This window comes from Microplitis demolitor, chromosome 2 (assembly GCF_026212275.2).
Source record: "Microplitis demolitor isolate Queensland-Clemson2020A chromosome 2, iyMicDemo2.1a, whole genome shotgun sequence".
Taxonomy (NCBI): domain Eukaryota; kingdom Metazoa; phylum Arthropoda; class Insecta; order Hymenoptera; family Braconidae; genus Microplitis; species Microplitis demolitor.
In genome coordinates this window covers 21,970,818-21,994,929 of record NC_068546.1, presented here as the reverse complement: position 1 = coordinate 21,994,929, position 24,112 = coordinate 21,970,818, and the positions used below count along the sequence as shown (strand labels likewise).

Genomic DNA, 24,112 nt, shown 5'->3' with positions numbered 1-24,112 from the left:
CAATAATTAATGTGATAAAAGTATAAAAACGTAATTATGATTCAAAAATATGATAAAAAAATAATTCTGTGATAAAGTGCGAAAAAATAATGATTTCCTCGTGTTGTATAAAAAAAAATTATAGGAATTTGAAATGAGAAAATAAGATACGAACGCTGTGCTTAAAAGCCATTCTCGAGATAAAGCAGAAATAAAAAAAAATATCAACAGAATATTAAAAGTCAGATGTGAATGCAAATACTAGCTTTTTATTGCATTATTAAAATTTTCAAGTAGAGACAGTTCTAGAAACAGTTGCTTTCAATTATTATGACAAAAAAGTTTTCATAACTTTCATAGAAAGTCAAGCTTACCTTGACGTTTTAATTAATGTTTTTAAAAAACCAGCATTAATCATATAATTAAAGACAAAAATAATAATTACGCATAACAATTGTCGATATAATTGTTAGAGAATGTGACAATTAGATGCCATTGTACCAACAAAGAATAAAGTATATATGAAGCTTGAAAGTATGATTATATATATCACGAATATAATAAGCGGTTATTATATATATTTGAGATATGCGTGTATCTGATTCTTATTGTCCCATATTTTGTAACATGAAATCTACGAGACATAAAATGCAGATCGATGGACAATGGTAATTTTAAACGACCTTATCTTTCCATCATTCCATTTTATTTTTATCTCTCAATTTAACCTGCATACCGACGGTTAATTATAATCTTTTTCGTTACACTATATTATACTCGTTACGCGAATACACCGGTTCGTTGCATCCTTTTGTACTATTGAGCGAGCGAGTCCCTTTGCCACAGGAAACAGCCGTCTAACGAGCTATATTTCTCGATACGCTTCCATGCAGATCTTTGTATGTATATACAATATATATGTGTATGTAAATTTTTCGCTATAACTCTTTATATTTTTTTATGTGAACCCGGAATATTTTTATGATATATTTTGTGACAGATAGAATTTAAATAAAAATGCTTTTCAACTTACCGAGGATTCCTACACCCTTGACAGGCCCTAATGGATAGAAGTCGCCATGCAAAGGACAATGGAAGCCCACTCGTCGTTCCCTTTTTCTTGCACGCCTCGTTAGCATGCATAGCAAGACACCAAGTCCTAGCATCAATGCACCGATGACAATGCAAATTGGCCCTAAAATTCGTGAATTCCCGGTAAATGCTATTCTGGCTGCGTAGGAATCTTTATCTTCATCTTCGCCTGGACCTCGGTAAGATGCAGCTGAAACAACATTTCATAGATTAATATAAAACCAATCAAAGTTATAATAAATATTTTTTTTTTATTCTGCCTACTGATATTCTAAAAATTATTTCTTATAGAAAGGCTCAACCTTTCTTCCCAAATACATTAAGGCAGCGTTTGATGATGACGCATACGAACATTCTTTCTTTTAAATAGTGCAGAGTAGGAAGCTGCCTTCCTCTCTTTTTCAGAGTCAACGTAACTTGAAAAAAATTATTTAAGAAATTCAATCAATTAGAAAAAAAACAATTTTCCAACTTTGAAATTTTAAATTCGGTAGTTGTCAGACAGGAAAATAATTCAATGTCCAGTTTTTTGAAAATGTATTTGAACATGACTTTTTCAAACACATAATTTGAAAAAATTTTCACTGTTACGTTTTATAAATTTTTCCTTATTTATCCTTCAATTTTACAAAATAAAAAAACGAGTTTAAGAAATATATAATATGTACATACTGACTCAGTATACAATTCTAAATAAAACATAAAAAAAGTGCATTGTTGCCACATCTTTTTACCGGACTGCATATGTACATAAATGGTAACTATATAAGTTATTTCACTAATTTTTTTTTATGAAACACAAAATAGCTCTAAATTCATAAATTTTTTTCATTTTATCATAAATTAAAATTATGAATTTTTATGATTACATTAGAAATTAAAAAATCTAAGATTATTTTGACTTATAAGTTCCGCTCTAATTTCTTTAGAGGTTATTTTTACCTAATTATAATCATTAAATTTTATAATTGGGAAGTTTTGCAATTGTCTTACAAGATAGATCTTATATATTATTTTTTTCATAATAAATGTAACTATACTCATGTTAATCATCATTCTGAATATTTTTTATCTTTCAAAATCTTTTAATTTCATTCAATGAAAGAAAAATATGACAGTTATGTGGGGCAAATTTGCGCAGTGGGTAAGTGTGCAAAAACCATGGATTTAAACCTGAAATCAATGAGTTTGTGCACACTTACCTACATTGCACATTTGTCCCACATGACTAATTATTAAAAATATATACAACATTATGATCATGCGCATTGCAAAACGAACAATAAGATAATTATTAAAATTACCATAATTTTTAGTGACTAGTAATGAATTGAAAAGTGAGTTTAAATAAATATCTTCTGGATTTAACAGTAAATACAAATGAAAGCGAGTTTAAAGTGGATTCTCGTGGCTAGCAGTCGTCGAGGCAGAAGTAAAAAGAAATAAATTTTTAAAAAAATGTCTAACCGGTCTTGATAAATCGGCTAGCAACAACAGAATGCACTGTACAGTAGATGACAACGATGGGGAAGAAGGTATAGGTGCAATGACCAGCTGTTGTATTATATGGTGAACAAGTAGACCCTTCACCTCTTTCGTCTCTCGTTCATCGTCATCATCGCCGCCACCATTTTCTCTCATCTTTATCCTTCACTTCTTCTTGGCTTTTTGCTTGCTCTTTGTTCTTTTTCTTTCTTTAATACCATCTTACATACGAGACACGATGCGAGTGGAGTAGGCTATCATGAGGTTCACTGGCCTCGAATTACAACGAGCATAGCGGTTCTCAAATTTACTGCTTAAGTATATCAAGTGTCTTAATACAACGTCAATCAGATCGTACTTATAATTTTTATTATAAACACACTTGTCCTTGAGATATTGAGATAACGATTGTAATAAAAAATAAATTTTAATTACACATAATTACCGCGATTTCACATCTAACAACTTTAAATTACTTCCGTTATTCTATGAAAGTTTTTAAAAATCCCAGCATAATAGATATCTCGATCTTACAACTTAACCACTAAGTTGTAGATTTATGTAAACAAAATATGTAATTTAATATTTTATTATTTTTTAAAGTATCCAGAATATACAGAAAAAAATAACTTTTGTGAAAACAATATTTTTTGAGTAATAGATCGATATAAATCATTGCATTAGTAATTTAATATCTAACGCGAATCATTTTTTGACAGAAGAAAATCAAAATTTTTTTACACTGTCAAAAAAGATCAAAATATTTTAAAATCAACTCGGATTTCTTCGATCAAAAAAATCATCTTTCATTAAATCTTCTCTGTAAACAAGAATAAGTGAAATTGGCGAATATTCACTAATTTTAAGTGCAAACCGAACAACTTATTTTAAAAAGTCGTTCGATTGGCACTTAGAATTAGTGAATATTCGCCGATTTCACTTATTGATGTTTACAGAGTTCAAATTTTAGCGCCAAAAATATATAAGATTCCAAAATATTTTTTTCTCTGTATATTTTTTATAAATACAGTTCTTGTGTAGTTTTGCCAAATATTTACGACCGTCCATTAACTTATTCCAAGACATCAACTCAATTTAAATATTAAATTGGTATAAAAATAATTAAATAGCATAAAAAGTATCACCAGCTCTTAGGAGTAAACGAGCGAAATCTTCTGTATCTTGTCATCCATAATCCATTCATTATATATTTCTTACATGTAGTCTTTTTTATTACCCGTTTCAAAAACAGGTTGTCTATTCAAATAACGTAGTGTAATAATCCCATGTTTTTTGTCAAAAATCGTACATCAAAAAACTGAATTCACATGAGATTGAATTGTATTTTTTACCCTGAGAATCTAAAGCTACAATGTTTTGTACTTTCGTATGGTTTCAAAGATCAATGGATGTAATGATATTGTAGGAGCTACTGCTTGTCGCTGTGAGGTTTCAGTTCTTTTATCATTAATAACCCAGTCCACACTTTTTGTTCTAAATCTCAAAAGTCCTTCGGGGCTCTTACATCTTCGTTGCTTCTTTTTCATCAGTAAAAGGAGTAACTATGCTGTATTATATAAATTTTAAGCTTGCTGTGTAAAACAACTTTTAGTATTACTTATTTTTGCTGCATTAATTTCGTACAAGGATCTTCTTTGTATCAAGTATAAGTACTTGCCATTGTTAGTATGTATTAAAATAAAATATTATTTCCGATAGAAGAATTCATTAACATTTTTCAGATCACGCTATGAATAAAATTAAAATTTTTTTTAAAACCACTGGAAGTCATGAGCATTCTGATTTTAAAAACTATGAACGGGTCTTGATGTTTCAAGGTCTGAGAAATCGTTCCTGTCCTTTTTTAGACAAACGTGTGTGCTTTTGTAGCTGTGTAAACTAATTGTCGTATATCTCAAGAACGAATCAAATGATTCGAAAGCACTCTATGACGAGCAATAGTGTTTATCAAACGCTAAAGTTCACAAGATCTTAGAGCCGATAAGCCGTAATTCACAGAATAGGCATTAAAAACCAATTTTTTTACGTTATTGTCATTTAACTAGTAAAATATTGATCCAATTTGTGTCAGTATGTGATAAAGTCGAAGCCTCAATAATCCTCTTCAATTGCTGTAAAACAGGTACAAGTTTTTTTAATAGTTTAAGAGAAATCATACAAGAATTACTTTAGCACACCTTAAACGCGAAGCGTTTGTACTCTTCATAGGATTTTGAATATAAAATTTTCTCCCCGTTGCCTTAATTTTTGTCAGAATCTCCGTCTAAGAAATTCGATTGAAAATCGAAAATCTAGACTCAGGGTTCAGTTTTCAGAAAAAATTTTTTTCCTTTACTTCTATGTGCTGGCATTCTTTAGTCAAGAAGACTTCTCTGATATCTCAGACCTCATAACCTTTAATGGACACCTTAATTCTGGTCAGAATCGCCGTCGTAGAAATTTGATCTTCACGATTCGGATGACTAGTTCATCTTTATAACCCGCTGTTATATATGTTTGAAGCTGCTCAACGTAGGCGCTTAATGTCATACATTTCGAGTGCGTGCTACAAAAATAATTTGGACTAATTACTGTTAGCCATCATGCCACATGACTCACCATTATTAATCACTAAATAGAAGTTCACATAGGTCAGTAATTCCTTTATGAAGCTAATGACTAATCAGTCAATGTCCTCTAAATCAATATGGTAACAACAATTGTTCAATTTAACGACAAAAAGAAATAAAGAAAGAAAGCAATGCCTGTCAGTTTTGCGTTAGAAGTGAGTATTAACTATAATTTTCCTTTACAACAAAACAATAAGATCAAAATTAATGTTTTTGTTTACGGACATTCTAGAATAAGGACGTATTTTGATTGAACAACTTATGCAACATATTTTATACAAAGTTTCCACATAAACGAAACTTATAAAATTTTCAATAGGGAATAATCAAAACTTCTAGATGTTCAAGAGCTTTCAAACTAATTTACATATTGTAATTCAATTCTCAAACATCAAGACTATATTTGAATAAAAATAAAACCTCTATTTAAAATAGTTAGTTAAAAAAAAGCATTTAAATAACTTTACATGCATGATTGATGATACACTTGATAGCAGAACCGTTTTTACTGCCAAAAAAATAGCTTGTATTTTTAAAATTTTTTAAAAAGATAAGAAAATGTTCATATATTAAGTATAGAGATATAAAAATGGAACAAGTTCCTCACCAGTTAAAACTGCTCCGACAAACATGAAGAGAAAACCGAAAGCAGGAAGTGCAATCTGACAGTTCGCTGCTATAACAACGCCAGCAACCATCAATCCACCCTCGATTTTTTCTACTCTCAGTCGTGATATCGGTGACGAACATTTTAATTTGGCTCCTAAACTTCCGGTTAACATTCCTTCCTCTCCTGAAACCGTACTAGGTCTGCAAAAATAAAAAATATTTTTCTTTATTGTTTATACGCAGTAATAAATTTCAAATAAAATTCGGTAGACATATTTGTGATACATTTGTATTGGTTTTAACTTAAATATCACGTTCAGTCCAATATAAATTTTGCGTAAATTGTTTTCCAGCATGGATATAAATAATTCAAAATTAATACGGGAACTTGGGGAACAGTCAAACCAAACTTTGTAGTGTACTATATATATGTGATTGTTTATGATAATTCAAAAGTAACAGTTGATCAAATAATTTTTTGAAAAATAGAATAGAAGGTTTACACAGCCTCTATATTTTATCAAACCATGTGCGAATAATAATAAAATTCAAATAACTAACGATTCTGTACAACACTTTTTATAGTTATTCATAAGAATTGTGATATACTGACACTATATCAATAAATATAGTAATTTGGTAACGTTTCTAATTTCATAAAGTGTTTTTGTAGTCTTTGTATACTCATTATGATAATTGATAAGGCAAAATAAATTATCTCTACATCTAAAACATGATAAATTAATAATTTTAATAATGGAATGGAAATACTTTATATTGCATTAGGTGATTAATGCATAATATATGTTATCATAATAAAAGTTGACATGAACTTATCGCACACTTTGTGAAACATTAATCGTACTTTGTTCATACTCGAAAATTCAATTTTTATGAATAAAATATTAATCAGTCATCGATTGTAAAAGCTATTTTATTATGAATGCAATTTAGATTAAAAGCTCTTAATCCAATATGTAAACATTACAATTTAAATGACAGCATGTGTTACAACAAAAGAGTATATATTAGACTGATTCAAAAAATTGGAATTTTGTAGCTCACGGTGGGGCCAATACTTTTTAATGTTAAAGACATATTCTTATGGGAAATTTGACGCTCTATAAAAAAGGTGTCTTATGATTTTTCGATATTTTTATTTCTTCAAAAGTTATTCGAAGTTAAAGTTAGATTGACGATAAATTTTTACATTTTTTAAATTTTTCGACGCAACCATCAATTTTTTCGGAAAATTTTATAGGACCTTTTTTGTAGAGCATTTTATTTACTATAACTTATCTTGAAGAAAATTTTCGATATTTTTCACAAGTCGTAAGTTATTTGTAATTAACTGAAAATTTCAATATAATTACTTTTAAGCTACAATATTTAGATTTTTTAAGAAGATTTCCAGTTAATTACAAATAACTTACGACTTGTTAAAAATATCGAAAATTTTCTCCAAGATAAGTTATAGGAAATAAAATGCTCTACAAAAAAGGTCCTATAAAATTTTCCGAAAAAATTGATGGTTGCGTCGAAAAATTTAAAAAATGTAAAAATTTTTCGTCAATCTAACTTTAACTTCGAATAACTTTTGAAGAAATAAAAATATCGAAAAATCATAAGACACCTTTTTTATAGAGCGTCAAATTTCCCATAAGAATATGTCTTTAACATTCAAAAGTATTGGCCCCACCGTGAGCTACAAAATTCCCAAGCTTAAAAAATAAATTTTTCCATGTTATTTAAACGGGAAATAGAAAATTGCGATGCGGCAGCTGTTAATATTAATAATAAGAGCTCAAACTTTCACAGTATTTTTTTTTCGTCATTTCCAACAATATTTTCAATATAATGAAGAAAACAAAAATAGTCTTTTTTTTTTTGAATCAGTCTAGTATATATGTTATGTGTTTTGAATAAAAACAATTTGTTGTACATGTAACAAAGAAATTACCGTTTGATTGGTTGAGAAAAAAAGATTAGATTTTGAGAAATAACTGATCAAAAATTTAAAAGAATAAGACTTTAGTGAAGCAATTACATAGCTTAATTAAGTAATGCGGTATCATAAGTAATAGCGCCAATGAAAATTATCATCAATTAACTTCCACCCACAAGTACTTGTACTTTTTTTTTGCAATTAAACTCCCTGTTATAGTTGATGGAAATTCTAAAGATTTTATTCTTTTGTTTTAATTTCCGTTTATTTTTTCTAAGCGCAATTATTCTCGAATATTTTCCCTTTATTTTTTTCTTTGTTAAACGCAGTTAATGAGCCTGTAATTACATACTTAAACTTTTTTCCGGTCATAAGATATTTTATAAACGGTATTAAAGAAACCTTTTGTCTATGAGTATTATGAGAAAAAATAGATAATTTAATTATTAAAAATTCTCAGGGAATTATATTAAATATGAAATTTTAATTTTTATAGATGAGATTTTTTTTTTATCAGCTTCGATAAAAATTTTCATTACTAATACAAATAAAGTGGCTGTGATAACAAATCATAAAGATAACAACATTAAATTCTTACAGAAAAAGTCAAGAAAATTTCAAATCGTCGTTTTAAAAAAATAATATTTTTATAATTTTTTAGCTTACTCTCGTTGAAATAGAGGCTTTTGCAGTACTCCAGTTCCATTATCGTTATTTGGCACAACTAGCCAGTTATTTTGAAAAACTCTGTAAAAACACATTATTCAAAACTATTACAGCAGATTTGAATTTCCGAAATACATTGCGGCTAAAAAATAATTCAAAAATGAAAAAAACTCTATTTTTACTTAACACTTGTTATCTTATTTATTATCAGATATTTTATTTAAAATAATGAGTTTATGCTTCCGTCAAGAAGTTTACAAAAAGACTAAATTGGACTGATTGTACATCCTATATGCCTTGTGAAATATTTATTTTCTCCCACTTGAACTTTAGTTATTAAGCAATGTAATGATAAGCTAACGAGCTAATAAACACTCATAGTTATCATCTTTTATGTTATAAATATTTTATGTATTAAATTACTAATTTAAATAGAAATAAATTCATTAATTTTGAATAACCGGCTGGAGAAATTAATAGAAAATTCAAAATAATTTATTTCAGTCCAATTTTCAAAAGTCGGATTGCTGACATTTTTACATTTCAAGCCTGAAAAAATCGTTTTTAATCTTTTTCAAGTTGAGGTTAATGGGGGGGGGGGGCAGTTCAACGAGTTCAAAAACATGTCTAATATTAGGTTCAAGTTCAAAGAGTTCATAGATGATGATGGGCCATAGGGTTAGTCGATTGAGCCATTTTTTTGTTTTCGAGTGATTTTTTTCTACACGGAGAGAAAATTATGGTAACTGTTCCTAGTACGTTTATGAAATATCCCATACCGTTATGGTAATGATTACTTGGGATTATGGGATATAGACCCATACTTTCTGGGAAAAGTTTCCATAAGTATGGGAACAATTCCTATGATTATGGTAACAGTTCCCATATCACATGTGAAAGAATCATGGTAATGATTACCATACTCATAGGAATAGTTCCCATAAGCAAATAGTAACCGATCCTATAAGCACATTGTAATGGTTCCTAAGTGTATATGGGAATAAGCCCTATATATTATGGTAACTATTCCTATAATATTATTTTCAACATAACCATAATATTATGGTAACTATTACCATGATTCCATAGGAACTATTCCGATACCATATGGGAATTATACCCATAATTATAGGAATGATTACCATAATATATATGGGTGCCGTTCCTATAATCAACATTTCAAAAAAACCGGTTACCATGCAGTATGGGAACCATTCCCATAATATATTGTAACTGTTACCATAATTTTCTCTCCGTGTAGATATTTATTGAAAAAGTATAATATAAACTTTGAAATCAAATTTGTTTACCATAACTCTAGTGAAATTAACAAAACTGTAATCAATCGAATACGATTTCATGCTCTCTTAAATTTGAAATAGTGAAAATAGTGACATAGACTATTTACTAGTGAAAAGTATATCACTAAGTCAAATATTGGTATATTTTTCCTTGACAATGACTATTCACTGCCAAATAGTGATTTTCACTAATTCGTTTTTAGAGTGTACTTCAGTTTAGTATTTGAATTAAGGATTAAAAAAAAAATTTTGATTAAATTATATCACAAGTGGTAACGGAGATACAACATTAACGTTGTGTATACAATGATCAATTGAAGTGAGAACCGTGACAGTAACAAATGTACACATAAATAAATTATCAAGGCTATTGGGTAGATTTATAAATCATATTATTTATTTCTGTGATTCGCATCAAGATCACTATCATCTTTATCACAGAGACAATTTTTTATTTTTATTTTTATTTTTATTTTTATTTTCAATACTAGAGATCTAGATAAAAATATTTAATTGTAGAGGCATTAAATACTCAAGGTTGTATTAATTTGTTGACGGAAAAGAACAGATTGATAATATCCGAAATACTCTGTTCTGAGAATTTTTTTAAAATAATCAAAAAAATTATTATTTGATCCATATATTTGATGTGTATATACTACAAAAAATGATGATACAAAAAAATGACCCAAAAGTTGAAGAAAAATTTTTCGATGTTAATTGACATCAATCAATTACTCAAGATCTGATCTACCAAAAAAATTAGGTAGGTTTCACATCATTAAATAAGAGGCATTTCAACAGAATCCCTCAAAAAAATCAAATGCGACGTCATATATAAATACCATCATTCTTTCATTTTGTATCAGGGTAGAGGTACCGTTTTTGGCCAGTTTTGAACACTTGGAAAATTTAAATGAAATAATTTTCAAAGACGCAATGATGTAATTAATGTTTAAAATGTGTAAAAAGATACTTTTATTATCCTACTACAATGCAATTTTATTCTATACTCTTTCATTAATTAAAATAAAGTATTAAATGTCCAAAAATGGAGCAGTAGCCACAAATGGTGTTTCTACCCTATTCAACTGCATTATTAAATGATCAGTTGGCGGGCTTAGTAATGTTCGTATTTGTTCCATAAATAATAGTTGCTTTTATTCAGAAAAGTAATATATTTTAATGCTCTTTATAAAAGTTCTAACATTGATAATAAAGATAAAAATTACGATGATAATAAAAAGGTCTTTTATTTGGGCTAACAACTTTTAGGATAATGACAATTGCTCAACTAATAAGAAGAATAGACAAAGATAAAATGTTATAATGCTCGTCAAGTGAAAAAATTTATGGAAAAATTATAGAATTATTAAAAATTAAGCAACGTCAAGTTCATTTGGAGACTGAATTCCCAACTTTTATTTATACAATTGCTTTGAAATTAAATTATCAACTCGAAAATCGTGCCAGTGATATTCATGGTACGACTCCATTTCACAGTACGTGAAATAAAAAAATATTGCCATTGTCACTAAATATATCACTGCTACCGCGAAACTTTGTTGACTAATGCGCTGGATCATTGTCATAAATAATTGTTTTGTGTTTCTATTTTCACATTTACAACTGTTCTGCGATCCATTCAGAAGTTATATAGAGCCAGTGAAACATATTTGTTCATATAAAGTCAAAAATTACTACAATAGCAATATAAAATAGCAAAGTTGACTTTTTTCCGATAAGCTGACAATAGTCATTGAAAATTTTTAAAAAGTAGGAGGGGCACTGCCTGAAAATACCCTTAAAATTTTATAAAAGCCTTTTTTGTTTAAACGTAATGAACATAACCGCAGAAAGTATTTTTTATTGTTTAACAAAAATAGAAACGAGGAAATGTACAGCATAATGGTATTTGTTGATAGCCTTAACTGGAGCTTTACTTCTCTACGCTTGTATTTGAAAAGGAAAAAGAAAATAAGTACACCCATATACTAGCAAAAAATAGGGCTAAAAAACTTTTAAAAGTGTGCGAGAAAAAAAAATCCTATGAGCAGATGTGAGACGAGGTCGATAACCGGCTCAAGATGTACGACGACTTTCTGAAGTCAGAATATTAACTACAAGTTCATGCTTTCAACTTTCATTCTGTTTATTTATTATTTCTTATTTAATCATAAAATAAAAACATTTTTCAGAAATAATAACAGAAAACTTTCAATAGATGTGGAAAAAAAAAAAAAATAAACTGATATTATAAAACAATAGCTAACAGTTTATTTAAACTTTTCCGTCGTGACGTAGATGAATGCTGCGTTCTAATGAAAAAGCCATGGCCAATGTTCTCATGATTTTATCATTTAAATTTTCACATATATATATATATATATATATATATATATATATATATATATATATATATATATATATATATCGGAGTGTATTAAATACAAGAGATTTAATGTAATTAATTTGAACCTGTTATAGGCCGCGTTTTCAGTTCCTCTATGAACAATATTATGATTACAATTAAGTGATTATTTTATGATGATAAAATGTAATGATTTGCCAATTACAGAATCTAATCATTATGTGGTAAGTATGTGTACTTATAGCGTATGCGGATATGTTGTGTGTTGCGTGAGAATATTCTCATTGTCTCAATTAATGTTCATTTACGCCAATGATGTTAATGCCCGTTAATAAAGTATTTTAAAGATTTTAAACTCCGAAAGAATTTTCTAATTATGTTAGAAATAATTTGAGGTAACGACAATTTAATAGCTTAGAAATTTATTTTTAATTCTCGTTCACTCATGTTCAAATAATTTGTTCAAATGTTTTTGAAATTAATAAAGAAATTTTTATAGTTTTTATTAATGAAAAGAATACTAATAAGTAATTTATGTAATATTTATCGGTAACATTATTTTGAATTGAATATACTCATTATTGTAAAAATAATTATACTTAGTCATGTTATAATTTTTTATCGACTGGTTTCAGTTGTTTTGGTGATCAATAAAAGATAATGTTAATACTAATGACTAACTATTTTTTTTATAATCAGGTCTGAAAGAACGTAAGATAATTTTTGGTTAAAGAGAATTATTTATTATCAATTTCAAACAAAGAAAATAATATTTTTTTTTTGGCATTCAATAACTGGTTATACCTGCCCACATAAAATATATATGTGAGCATAACAATGTATATAAGGTAAAACTATTACTCACTTTTCATTGGAGTGAGATTAAACCACTAAATGTAAATTTATAGATGAAATTAAAAATCCATGCTTTTTAAATAGTTACCCGGGTCAAAAATAACTTGATTTTGACTTTTTTAATTTAGTGGACTTGATTTTGAATGCTATAATTTTTTAGACTTACATTTGGATTTGCTAACTTGTTTTTGGCTACACTTATTTTTTTTTAATTCAATATGACTTTTTTAACTCAAAAATTTAAGTGAAATTCAACTCTGGTAGAAATTCTTTGGACTTTTCTCTGAAAAAGTCTCTAGAACTTTGAGAAAATCTTTAGAACTGAGTTTTTCAAAGGAAATTCCGAAAATTTCCATCAGAGAAGTCAAGTCTGACTTGGATTTGACTTAAAACTTTGAGTTAACTAAGTCAAATTCAAGTTAAGTCAGACTTGACTTAAATTTGACTCAAATGACTTAAATTCAAGTCAAATCCAAGACAACGTGACTCAAATGACTTGAATTTAAGTGAATTAAGTCAAATCCAAGGCAACGTGACTTTAATTTGACTTAATTGGCATAAATCAATACAAATAAATACTGAGTCAAAAGTAAGTCAAAACCAAATGTGTTTTCATATTTTCAAATATGTTTTTCATACATTAAAAAAAAAAAATTCGGATTGAGCTTGTTTTTGCCTTGCTCATCTATTTCAAATTTCTAAAATTGCGCCAAAAATCAAGTTATTTTTTTGAACCTAGTACTGTTGAATAAAAGCAAAAATAATGTCTTTGTGTAAAGTTAAATTAATATTAATAAACCATAAAACAAAAATTGCTAAAAAATGAATCCTAGAAAAATTTCAAGATTCGAAAACCTATGATTTAACTTAACCTACTATTATTATAATCGTATATTTTTTTCCACGCAGAAATTTACTTATCAATCATAAAAAATTTAGTTTTTCTTGATAATCATCATTAAATAAAAAAAAAACATTTAATTCGATACCTATGATTTTAAATATTTACGTACAATTCATAGTAATAAATAATAACTGCAAAAACGAATTAATCACTAAGATTACCATAATATTATTGTTAAAAAGTAAACAAATAAATTATACCGATGCATGACTGAATGATCATCAAAACCCGGTTTGTCGGTGTGAAAAGCCGTGCCAAAAGTCATTACTGAGCACCTGCGATCTTTGTTCTGGTGATTATCTTCACTGTCGCCTTGATGATTTGTCTCTTTAACTCCCGCTCGAACGCGGAATAACTCTGCTAGTCAGCTAACAGTTTTACTTTTCATCACTTCCTTCACTTTACGCATGATAGCTGAAATTTTTTGGACCCCCAACTTGTCTTTCAGTTTGCCGATAATCTTTATACTGTCTTCCGTAACTTCAACGAGTTACTGAACTTCCTTCAAATTTTTGAGTCCTTTCCAAATCAAACACAAGTTTTATCACTTCAATCACTCATTAGCGTTATCAACACCCACTCGGAAATATCAATAAACTGAATTGTATTGAATCTAAAACTTTCACTTAAAGTTGCTCAATAAATTTCAAAATATCTTGATATATCTACTGATATATTTATCACGGTTTAACAAGTAAGTAGGCTATTTTATTGTGTTTTATAATATTATAATAGATGAATTATTATATTCACACCTACTTTGTAGAGAGAAGATCAGTTCAATGTACTGATCTAGGTCGCGTGTTCACACTCACCGATACTGGACTCTTCGTGTCATGAATCGAGAGTCCGTATCTACTTTTATCATTCGTTTGTGGTCAGACGATAAAAGTTCGATAACCCAAGTTTACGAGTCAATAATTATTATTTAATGTATGCAAATATAAATTATTAAAGTACCAAAGACAGCGTATAGTTTTGATGCGATTTTTAAAATTTTGTTTCAAGACGATTTGAATTTTTTATATCTGATCTCTATTTTTGATATTTTAAGTAATTAAGATCACTGGTGTCATAATAATGATAAAAAATGACAATTGAACTTGAATATGTTAATTAAGATCCCACTTGGAGAAAGTCTGCTTGTCGACTGACTGCAATAAAGAGGACCAACCGCTGGATGTCGACCACTCTGACGCCATCCCCACCGAACGCGAACTTGTCCCTCCCACCGCGAACTCACGCGCTGCATTTTCACCCCCTACCAAGTTTTATACACATATATAGGCTAACGTACTTTACAAAAATATCACTATTCTTCCAGACAACTTGAATGTTATTTTTTTTTTTTTTTTAATGCTTGAGAATAATTAACAGTTTGTTTTTATTTTATTTCTAGGGCGAAAGTTAATAAAAATTGAGGTCCATAATTGGGCTGAAACTTTCGTAGATATGAAATTCAATGATTATTTTAGTGGAAATTTTTCGTTTTATCTTTGAGTTGAATTCGAATTTCTCCCGAAAATCTCTGAGTTCAAATTCGTAAATTCAATATTTGAAATATTTGAAAAATTGATTATATCTAAAAATATGACGAAGATAACAAATTATTTAAAAAATTATTGAACGATTTTAGCGGGGTACAGAAAAAAATTAGCATGGAAAATAAACATTCAAAAATTGTCTCAAATAAAATGCTTTGTAAAATGGTATGTCAAAATATATACATATAAATTTTATATTTATTATTATTCTGAAAGTCTTTAATTTTATATCATCTACTTGAGTTGAATTTGGTTTAATTAAAAAAATTTAATGCGAAGTTAAAACTATACACAGAAAAAAAGGATTTTTTGGCGCTTTTTTTCATTTTGAATTGAAAATGAAAATTTTCTTGAGCAAGAAATTTTTTCTACACCTAAAAATATTTTTTTTTCATTTCAAAGTGCAAAATTTTCATTGTGCCAAGAAATCCTTTTTTTCTGTGTAATTCAAATAATAATTATGTGAATTCATTAAAATTTTTGTTTATCACGAGATTAAAATGAAAAAAAGAAAAAACCAGAGAGTTCAAGGGAATTTTCTGATGTTTTATAATATTTTAGTAGATTGCTAATTTTCATTTTTCACGATGTCAGAACTTATAAATAGTAAAGAAGTATGTGTTGGATTCGTCGAAATATGAAAAAATGAAATCAGGTTGACGAACGATGTTGAGAGAAGAAATTTTTCAACGATTTCGTAGAATATATAAATAAAGCTCATGAAAATTTATTCTGACATAAATTTAAACATTTAAGCAAATGAATAGATAAAAATAAATTGATAGCGCATTTACACTTTTTAATCGCACTATGAATATGCATGTTCTCAAAAAAGTAAGTAATTGATTTTAGATTGGATTAAAATCTTAAATAATTCATAGACTATCAGAATCCAAGTTTTCAACAGTTGACGTTCCATGTTCTTCAAAAGCTTTTCTAATGTAAGTACGATATGCAAATATTCAAATGTTTCAACCAAAAGAACCTATTAAGGTTAATTGTATGACGATAGGAGCCCGCGAAAACTTAGGTTTAGTGCAAAGTTAAAATCAATCGGAAAAATTGACATCTTTTTTTGATAATTAATATCGATATCTTAAATTTTCCTTATGCTGGAAATCTCTTGATTAAAAAATATAAAAAGTAACTGTAATTTTAAAAAACATCAGTAATTTTCGTAAGTGCTATTATACCGTTTTTCTTCAAAGTTAACCGGATGCTAAATATCATTTTTTAATATCATGGGTTTACCGAGCACGTTATGGATATTAAGAATTAAGAAACTCGAATTGCGAATCTTCAAACTCGAGTGCATTAAGATAATTGTCATGTGCTATTGAATACTCTCGCTTAAATTATGAGCACGACTAAAAGCATTGAACAGCATGATAAGGATAAACTATTATTCAACTGACCTTATTATTCTTGTACTGCAACGTGTAAGTCGCACCTTCTATTGGTTTCTTTTCACGTTTTTAGAAATGTATATAGGAAGTCGTAAAATTCTTAATCATGTTAATCATATTATTATACTGGTTAACTAATGTTGTATCATATGTGTTTACGTAGCATGTTACATTTCAAATCATATGTTTATTATATACTATCTTAGTAGGGTACACTGTGAAAAATTTCCAACAAATTTTACTATGGGTGCATTGTAACCCCGGACCATAAGAAAACTGGTACAAAATTTACATATGCGCATAGGTCCCAATCGTGTCGTCTGCGCATACTTTTACTATGGGACACTTGTAAATTTTGTACCAGTTTTCTTATGGTCCGGTGTTACAATGCACCCATGGTAAAATTTGTTGGAAATTTTTCACAATGTATAATAAACAATAGGTATGATTTAACAGAAATTAATTAGTAAAAAATTTCAAAAGTAGAAGAGATCACCCTATTCAAAAGTAGAACCTTATTTAAACCTCTATAATGCATAATCGCAAATGAGTGCTTCTATTTGAAGATTTGAAATTCAGGTATCAAAAATTTTGAATTTAAGTATGGAAAAATTAATCTGAGCTATGAAAAATTTATAAATATTTTAGCTCAGTAAGAATCTACATCTGCAGCGACCTTGGGTCATCGATTTCGCGAGAAAGTCGAGGGCAAGGCAAAACAAGATTATGTACCGAATCTCAAAATAGTTAGTCACGCAAGGCACGGGATGTCTCCAGATCGCTCTATAAGTACGTATCTATGATAGTTTTTTGTAACTAACTTATTAAATTAACTTATCGATTTTCTTGAACAAAAAAAATAGCGTGCTCATTACAATAAATTTATTTTTATGTACAGTTTTATGAGAACAAACAAGATAGTTTTTGCTGAAGTAACACATGCTGGATTTGTCAATATGACCCGAGTATTTTTGAACAATTTTATTTTTGACACGATGACAAACGGCTTAAAGTGATATAATAATATCAAAAACGAAAAACTAGCAAACATAATATAGTACATTATACACCTAGGGAGGAAAGTAGGACATTCTGACCCATGTGTGTAATAGACTACCTCAGTTGAGGCAAAAATGCACTTTCAGGTGCAGATCTGATGAAAAATCCAACGCGGGTTGGAATGACCTACTTTTTTCCCTAGGTGTGTAATGTACTATTTTATATCGGTTTGTATTATATTTAATAATTAATCTCCAAAAAAAAAATCTATGGATTAATTAATTTATTTAGTTTCTATTCATAACTGAAATAACAATGATATTTTATATAATCATCTAGAACTATTGAACACATTAATTACATCATTAATAAAAGCATAATTCAATTATTTTCTATAAATAAACTATCTTCTAAACACAAAACTTGACAATTGAATAATCTATCACTTCAAGACGTGCGCATAAATCATTAATCCAAACAGCGGAAATTGAAACTGTCAGTCCTTGTTCCGAATCTTCATCAATCGAAATCGACAGAATTTTGACTCAACGATGCATAGTAAAAGGACCATCACCAAAGAGCCACCAGAACTCAAAGTTAATCCACTTTATCAACAGAAAACAATAAACAAGTCGATTCATGACGCAAACTATATCGATTCCCTCATTATTTACGTCATTTTCGGCCTGAAGAATACGTCGAAGATGTGGTTCATTCAATCTTGTCACTAACAACTTCATCTTCTATTTTAAATTTTTTTTAATTTCTTTTTATATCTCAAACTTCAAAATACTGCAGAGAAAATTATTGAACAAAGTATTGACGTGGTAATGAAAACACGCTTATACTTTAACTGAATATTCTGATGTAAAATCTAGATGATGATGACGGCGATATTACCTAACTGCACGTGTCATGCGTTAAAACAGCCGTCGTCGACATTTGGATTATTGCATAACCGATTTTTATAGCTGCATTCATCGCTTTAGAGTATTATCTAGTACATTAAAATTTTTTAATTGTTTTTAACTATAGAATAACTTTTAAGACAAATTTATTGTAATTTGCGATAATATTTGAAAAAGGTGGATGTGAAATTAGCAGTGAAACCATTGGCTGGTTCAAAAAAGTTTAATTCATAATACATTGGACGTTAGGTATAAACTTAATCTACGTAACTACTTGATGGCCTATACTAATATAAGAGGCGCATGTACAAGCGTGCGCGGAGCAATAACGTTGATAGCCCGTTAACTTCACAGTTAGCAGGAAGTTAGCACTGTACTCGATAAGGTATATATAGGTATATCTATTAAATGTTTAGAACTAAGCTCGAAAATTGCCGATAAGATCTTCAATTTTTAATTTTATTGTTAATAAAAAAAATTAAAAGAATAAGATGAGAAAACGTTAGGTAACTTTTTACTAGTATAGACTACCGATCTGCAGGTTACATTATTCAATGAGTTTTTTTTATTTTATAGTAACGTCAAAAGATCTTATCCACTCTTATAGTTTGTTGATATGATAAGTTCAAATTTTGAATATGAGACCTTTAGATTATGAATTATTTAAACAAAACGAGAAAAACAGTTTTATAAGTGACTGTTATTAACGATATTTCTCTGAAAAATTGAATCGATTGAAACGAACCTTGTGACAATCTAGAGTTTACGGAAAGAATATTCCGACATGATTTTTGAATTGATTTTCTAAAAAATCGTAATTTTTGAAACTTTCCGTCAACTATCTCTATTGAATGATCCGATCCAGATAATTCTCATAATAGTCAATGAAATTTGTCAAGATGGAAATTAAATATATTTCTGAAATCAATCGTACCTGCAGAATAACATCTCTCGAACGGATTAAGATAAATCTTTTGACCTTTGAATAAGGTGTTTGATTTAAAACTGATTAAATTTCAAAAGCTTGAAAGAAGCTCCTTTTCACACTGAACAATTGCATCTACAAGCACAAAAGTATCATTAAAGAGTGACGGCTGCTCAAGCTGAAAGCAGGGATAAGCTAATTCAAAATTTAATTTACTGCATTGTCTTCAAATTTAGTGAAAGTCAAGTTATGATAATCCATTTATCCAAAGATGGTTGAAGTAAATTTTCCGTTCATAATCATAGTTCCGTACAAAGATATTACTGTGAAAAGAATGATGTTTATATGTATTTCTAGAATAGCAAACAGAAAACTTCTGTTGAAAAACACGTGTGATTTTTCAGGAAGCTATTTTTTTGAACATATAAAATATATATTACATTGCACAGAATGGCGGTTAGTTTTAAGAAAGTTCTCTGCAAATCAATATACCTATAAATATATATTTTTATTAAATATTAATATGTTGTCTATTTACCTACAGGCTTTTCGCTTTTTTTATGACAGACTATTAACAATAGAAGACCTGCTGGCATACTATTCGTATTGGGTATTGAGACAGATCCATTTCATCCATAAACGTCAGGACATTGTACAAACCAGACTGTTCCCACACATCAGTTTTGCAAAGAGATGCGGTCCGAGAATATGCAAGACTATATCAGGTGTTCTAGTTCGATGAATCGATGATGCCTACACAAACCTTACATATGAATAGGTACATCCTTTTATCATTGAAGCTGAGCAGAGGCAAACTCACGGATTCTCTGTGAGATGAACAAGCATTTGGTAGAGAGATGAGAATATGGAGAGCTCACTGACGGCGGGGTAAAGAGTAGTTAACTCAGAAAATCGATAGAAACTAGAGCTGCGTAAACGTGTCTGTTTTTGACACGTAACCTACGAGTCTTATGACCATGGAAATTTTAAACTATCAAGAAGTAATTGTCACCTTACATTTTTAATGGAAGACAAATGTTCTTGAGTGGAAAACTGTTATAAAGATAATACTGTATAGAAATTTTTCACGCAGGATGTTTTCAAAAATTTTTCTAATAAAACTTGGGAAATATTGACTTTGTGTCAGGAGATTGAATTTTTTAATGGCTAGCAGTTACATTTAAATTGATAGCAGATTAAACTGATATCAACATTTTTAACTTCCCGCCAAGAAAATTGAAAACTGTCCAAAAAAAAAAAGTTATTATTTTATTATAGTGGGGAATAAAAATAATTATAGAACTTGAAATACTCTTATTTCTGACGATATTTTGCTGATTTTGGTATTGTCATTATACTTTTAATAAATAGGATGACCTCAGTAGTTATATAAAAAAATTGTTTAAAAATTTTTCAAATCTGTTTAAGGTTACTATTAAAACTTCAGCCTTAATTCCCTATCAAATTAAAAATTTAAGTCAACTAAGTGAAATTCAAGTCAAGTCTGATTTGGATTTGGCTTAAAAATTTGAGTCAATGAACTCAAATTTAAGTGACGCTGACTTGGAATTGACTTAAGTGATTTAAGTCAAATTGATGTCAAATCTGATTTGGATTTGGCTTAAAAATTTGAGTCAATGAACTCAAATTTAAGTGACGCTGACTTGGAATTGACTTAAGTGATTTAAGTCAAATTGAAGTCAAATCTGATTTGAATTTGAGTAAAACTGATTGTGTTTCATATCTGAAAATTTTATTTTAAAAAAAAAACTTTAACTTGACTTGCTTATGTTTTGCTAGGGCAGCTTTGTTTTCAATTTTTTTATTACGCCAAAATCGTTACTTTTTTCGAATCGGGCTACCCTAAGATATTAATATTAATTTTCGATTAAAATTTGTAAAAGTATATTTAGAAATAAATTCTATAGTTTAGCCAACTATCACGACAAAGTACATACTACTTTACTTACGCTACATAACGCGCAAGTATTGAACTTCAGATACACGAGTTAAAAAAAATTTTTATAAATAATATAGAAGATTTCTAAAAATGTACGCTCTATTATTATTATTTGTTAAAAATAGTGAGTCATTCACGATGAATAGAAAAAGGTAAATAAGTTCGTCGAGGATAGATATACCCAAGGGCTCCCCTTGCGGTACTGTCCATGCAAATTTTACGACCAAATGAGGTCAAGATTACTGTATAGAGCTGTCAAGATAAAAGATAACTCATATTTAGATACTTGTCATGTTATAGTTGATGATAAAATTAGTTTTATCTTTTAATCACTTGGGAGCTCACATTTTTTTCAGTTTATCATACATTTTATTTATTCAAAATGATTTCTGATAACCCGGTCTATTATTGGTGGCTATTATTTGAATTAGTAAGCAGAATTTTTTTCTAAAAATATTTTGTAGTTAAAATCGAAAATATTGAATAAAAAAATAATATTATTTTTTAGTAGTGGGTAAAATTCTTGTGATTCTAAATATAAAATCGTGAGAAAAAGCTGCGATAAAAATTATATACGACAAAAAAATAAAATAAATTAAAAAAGCATCAAGCGTGAGTTGATACTCACAATAAAAATGTTCCGTAATAATTTTCATATTTATTCTTTTATAAAAATATGAATGAACTAAATTTGAGCTTTTGTTACCTGATGTAATTACATGTTATTACGAATACTTTTCAAATAAAATATCGTTACATTACTATCATCCAGTAAAAAAAAACTTTCACTTGCCATACAAAAAAAATATAAGTATATATTTTAGTCATTGTTGGAATAAATTGGTTTATTCGAATTAAAAAGGGACTTTTACATGGAGAAATTATTTTTATGGTGTCATAGTAAAGTCAGACCATGTTGGCCACCTGAAAAAAATTGAAGTAAATGCAGTCAAAAATTAGGTCGACCATAGTTAAATTTCTAAAAGTTGTATCACAAATTACTGTAGCATTATAAATTTTACTATAGCCATAGTCATTTTCAAATTATAACCCGGAATTTGGGTGTCAATAAAGAAAATTTTGAAATTTCAAACAAATTTTTCAAATATGAATGTTTTCTTTCATAGTTCGGTAAATAACTTGTTTGGTTATTTAATAGTATATTGTATGACAAGGGATGGAACAAAACGTTTTCAGACCAGGGTAAAGTTGGCTGCCCGAGCCGCAGGCGGTTTGCTGTAAGTGATTGTTTTGGCATAGTTCTGAAGTTAGGCAGAGTGGCTACGAATCGGGAATATTGAAAATTATTAGGGAATTTAATTCGACCGGGAAATACCATGAAAATTTCAGCGAATTTCGAAAAGTATCCAAGAAGGGACAACTCTGTAATCAAATATAACGACAATACAATGGAAAAAAATTATAAATATAATTAGAAATTCAGTAAAATTGAATTCACTAGAGCATAAGGAAATTATTTTCTGTACCATATTTTATAGCACATGATACTGAAGTTAGCCATCAAATACTTTCTGGACTGTTTTTGAAAACGATAAATTACAAAAAAAAATATTTTAAAAAATTGCATCTCTAGTTTTTTTAATTTTCTACATGCGCATATTTTTGTTTTTTTTTTTTCTTGTGAATGATTTGTTGAATAAAAAATTTGAAAATGTTCAACTTAAATTGTCTAACTTGAGGATGATAAAAAAGCCTATGGAAATTGGGAATCTACGTAATCAATGACGTCATACATGAGTTCAGTAACCGTAAACTTTATAAAACATCTTTTTATCGTCATAGCTGACATTTGCAACAAATCCATAGCATTAATTCGCTAAATTACATAATAATCTAAGGGAAGAAACTTTGTTCCGACTTTACATAACTCGGTTTCAATAAAAAGAAAATAATAATAATAATTAATTATTATGAACCCAATAAATAATTTAAATTTAAATTATTTGAATAAATTATAAAAAAATATATTTTAAAACTATTTCGCATGTCATGTCAGATAAGAATAGTATTGACAAATAGAATTTCAGCATTTGCGCATTGCAGCCCGCCAAAAATAACCATCAGTTAATTCAATACATTTTATTAATTAATTTTTTTAATTTTGTTAATAAAAATTTAAATTACTCACATGTTATCTATGGGCATTATCCGACTATAGGGTCTGCTGTTGTCAATAATCTTGGGCCCCATGAGGAATTTATAATCATGGCTGTACCCCGGTACTTTTTACACCAACTTTTACTTTCTTTTATTCAACTCTACCTTAAAGTCTTCATTTTTTTTATTTTTATGAAATTTATGATGACACACATGTCCATTACTCATTTGAATTGAATTTCCGTGAACTGGTGTAAGAAAGAATATTAGATTTATATATTTATTTTACATACACTTGTAGTTAGATGAAGAACACCCTGCTTCATGTTGTGTTCAAGAAAACATTTTTTTTAAGACTACAGAGTTAGCAGATGGAGCCACAGGACGATGTGCCAATTGAGGGAGATTTAAATAT

General features: G+C 28.6%; 1 protein-coding gene across 3 annotated transcripts in view; it reads right to left on the bottom strand.

Moving 5' to 3' along the window:
- The window catches only part of LOC103579690 (uncharacterized), a 36,235-nt gene extending 12,214 nt beyond the window's left edge, over positions 1-24,021 (bottom strand). The window contains exons 1-4 of one of the 3 annotated variants that reach the window (XM_053743021.1): positions 23,729-24,021; positions 8,407-8,487; positions 5,794-5,996; positions 1,013-1,261 (exon numbers count right to left, since the gene is read on the bottom strand). In XM_053743021.1, coding sequence (XP_053598996.1) covers positions 1,013-1,261; positions 5,794-5,996; positions 8,407-8,487; positions 23,729-23,790 — 595 coding nt within the window. In that variant the 5' untranslated portion in view covers positions 23,791-24,021. Of the gene's footprint in view, positions 1-1,012; positions 1,262-5,793; positions 5,997-8,406; positions 8,488-14,037; positions 15,000-23,728 lie in introns of those variants that run through there. The other 2 variants (XM_008561174.3, XM_008561173.3) reach the window with 2 other exon arrangements.
- Positions 24,022-24,112: the final 91 nt, after the last annotated feature.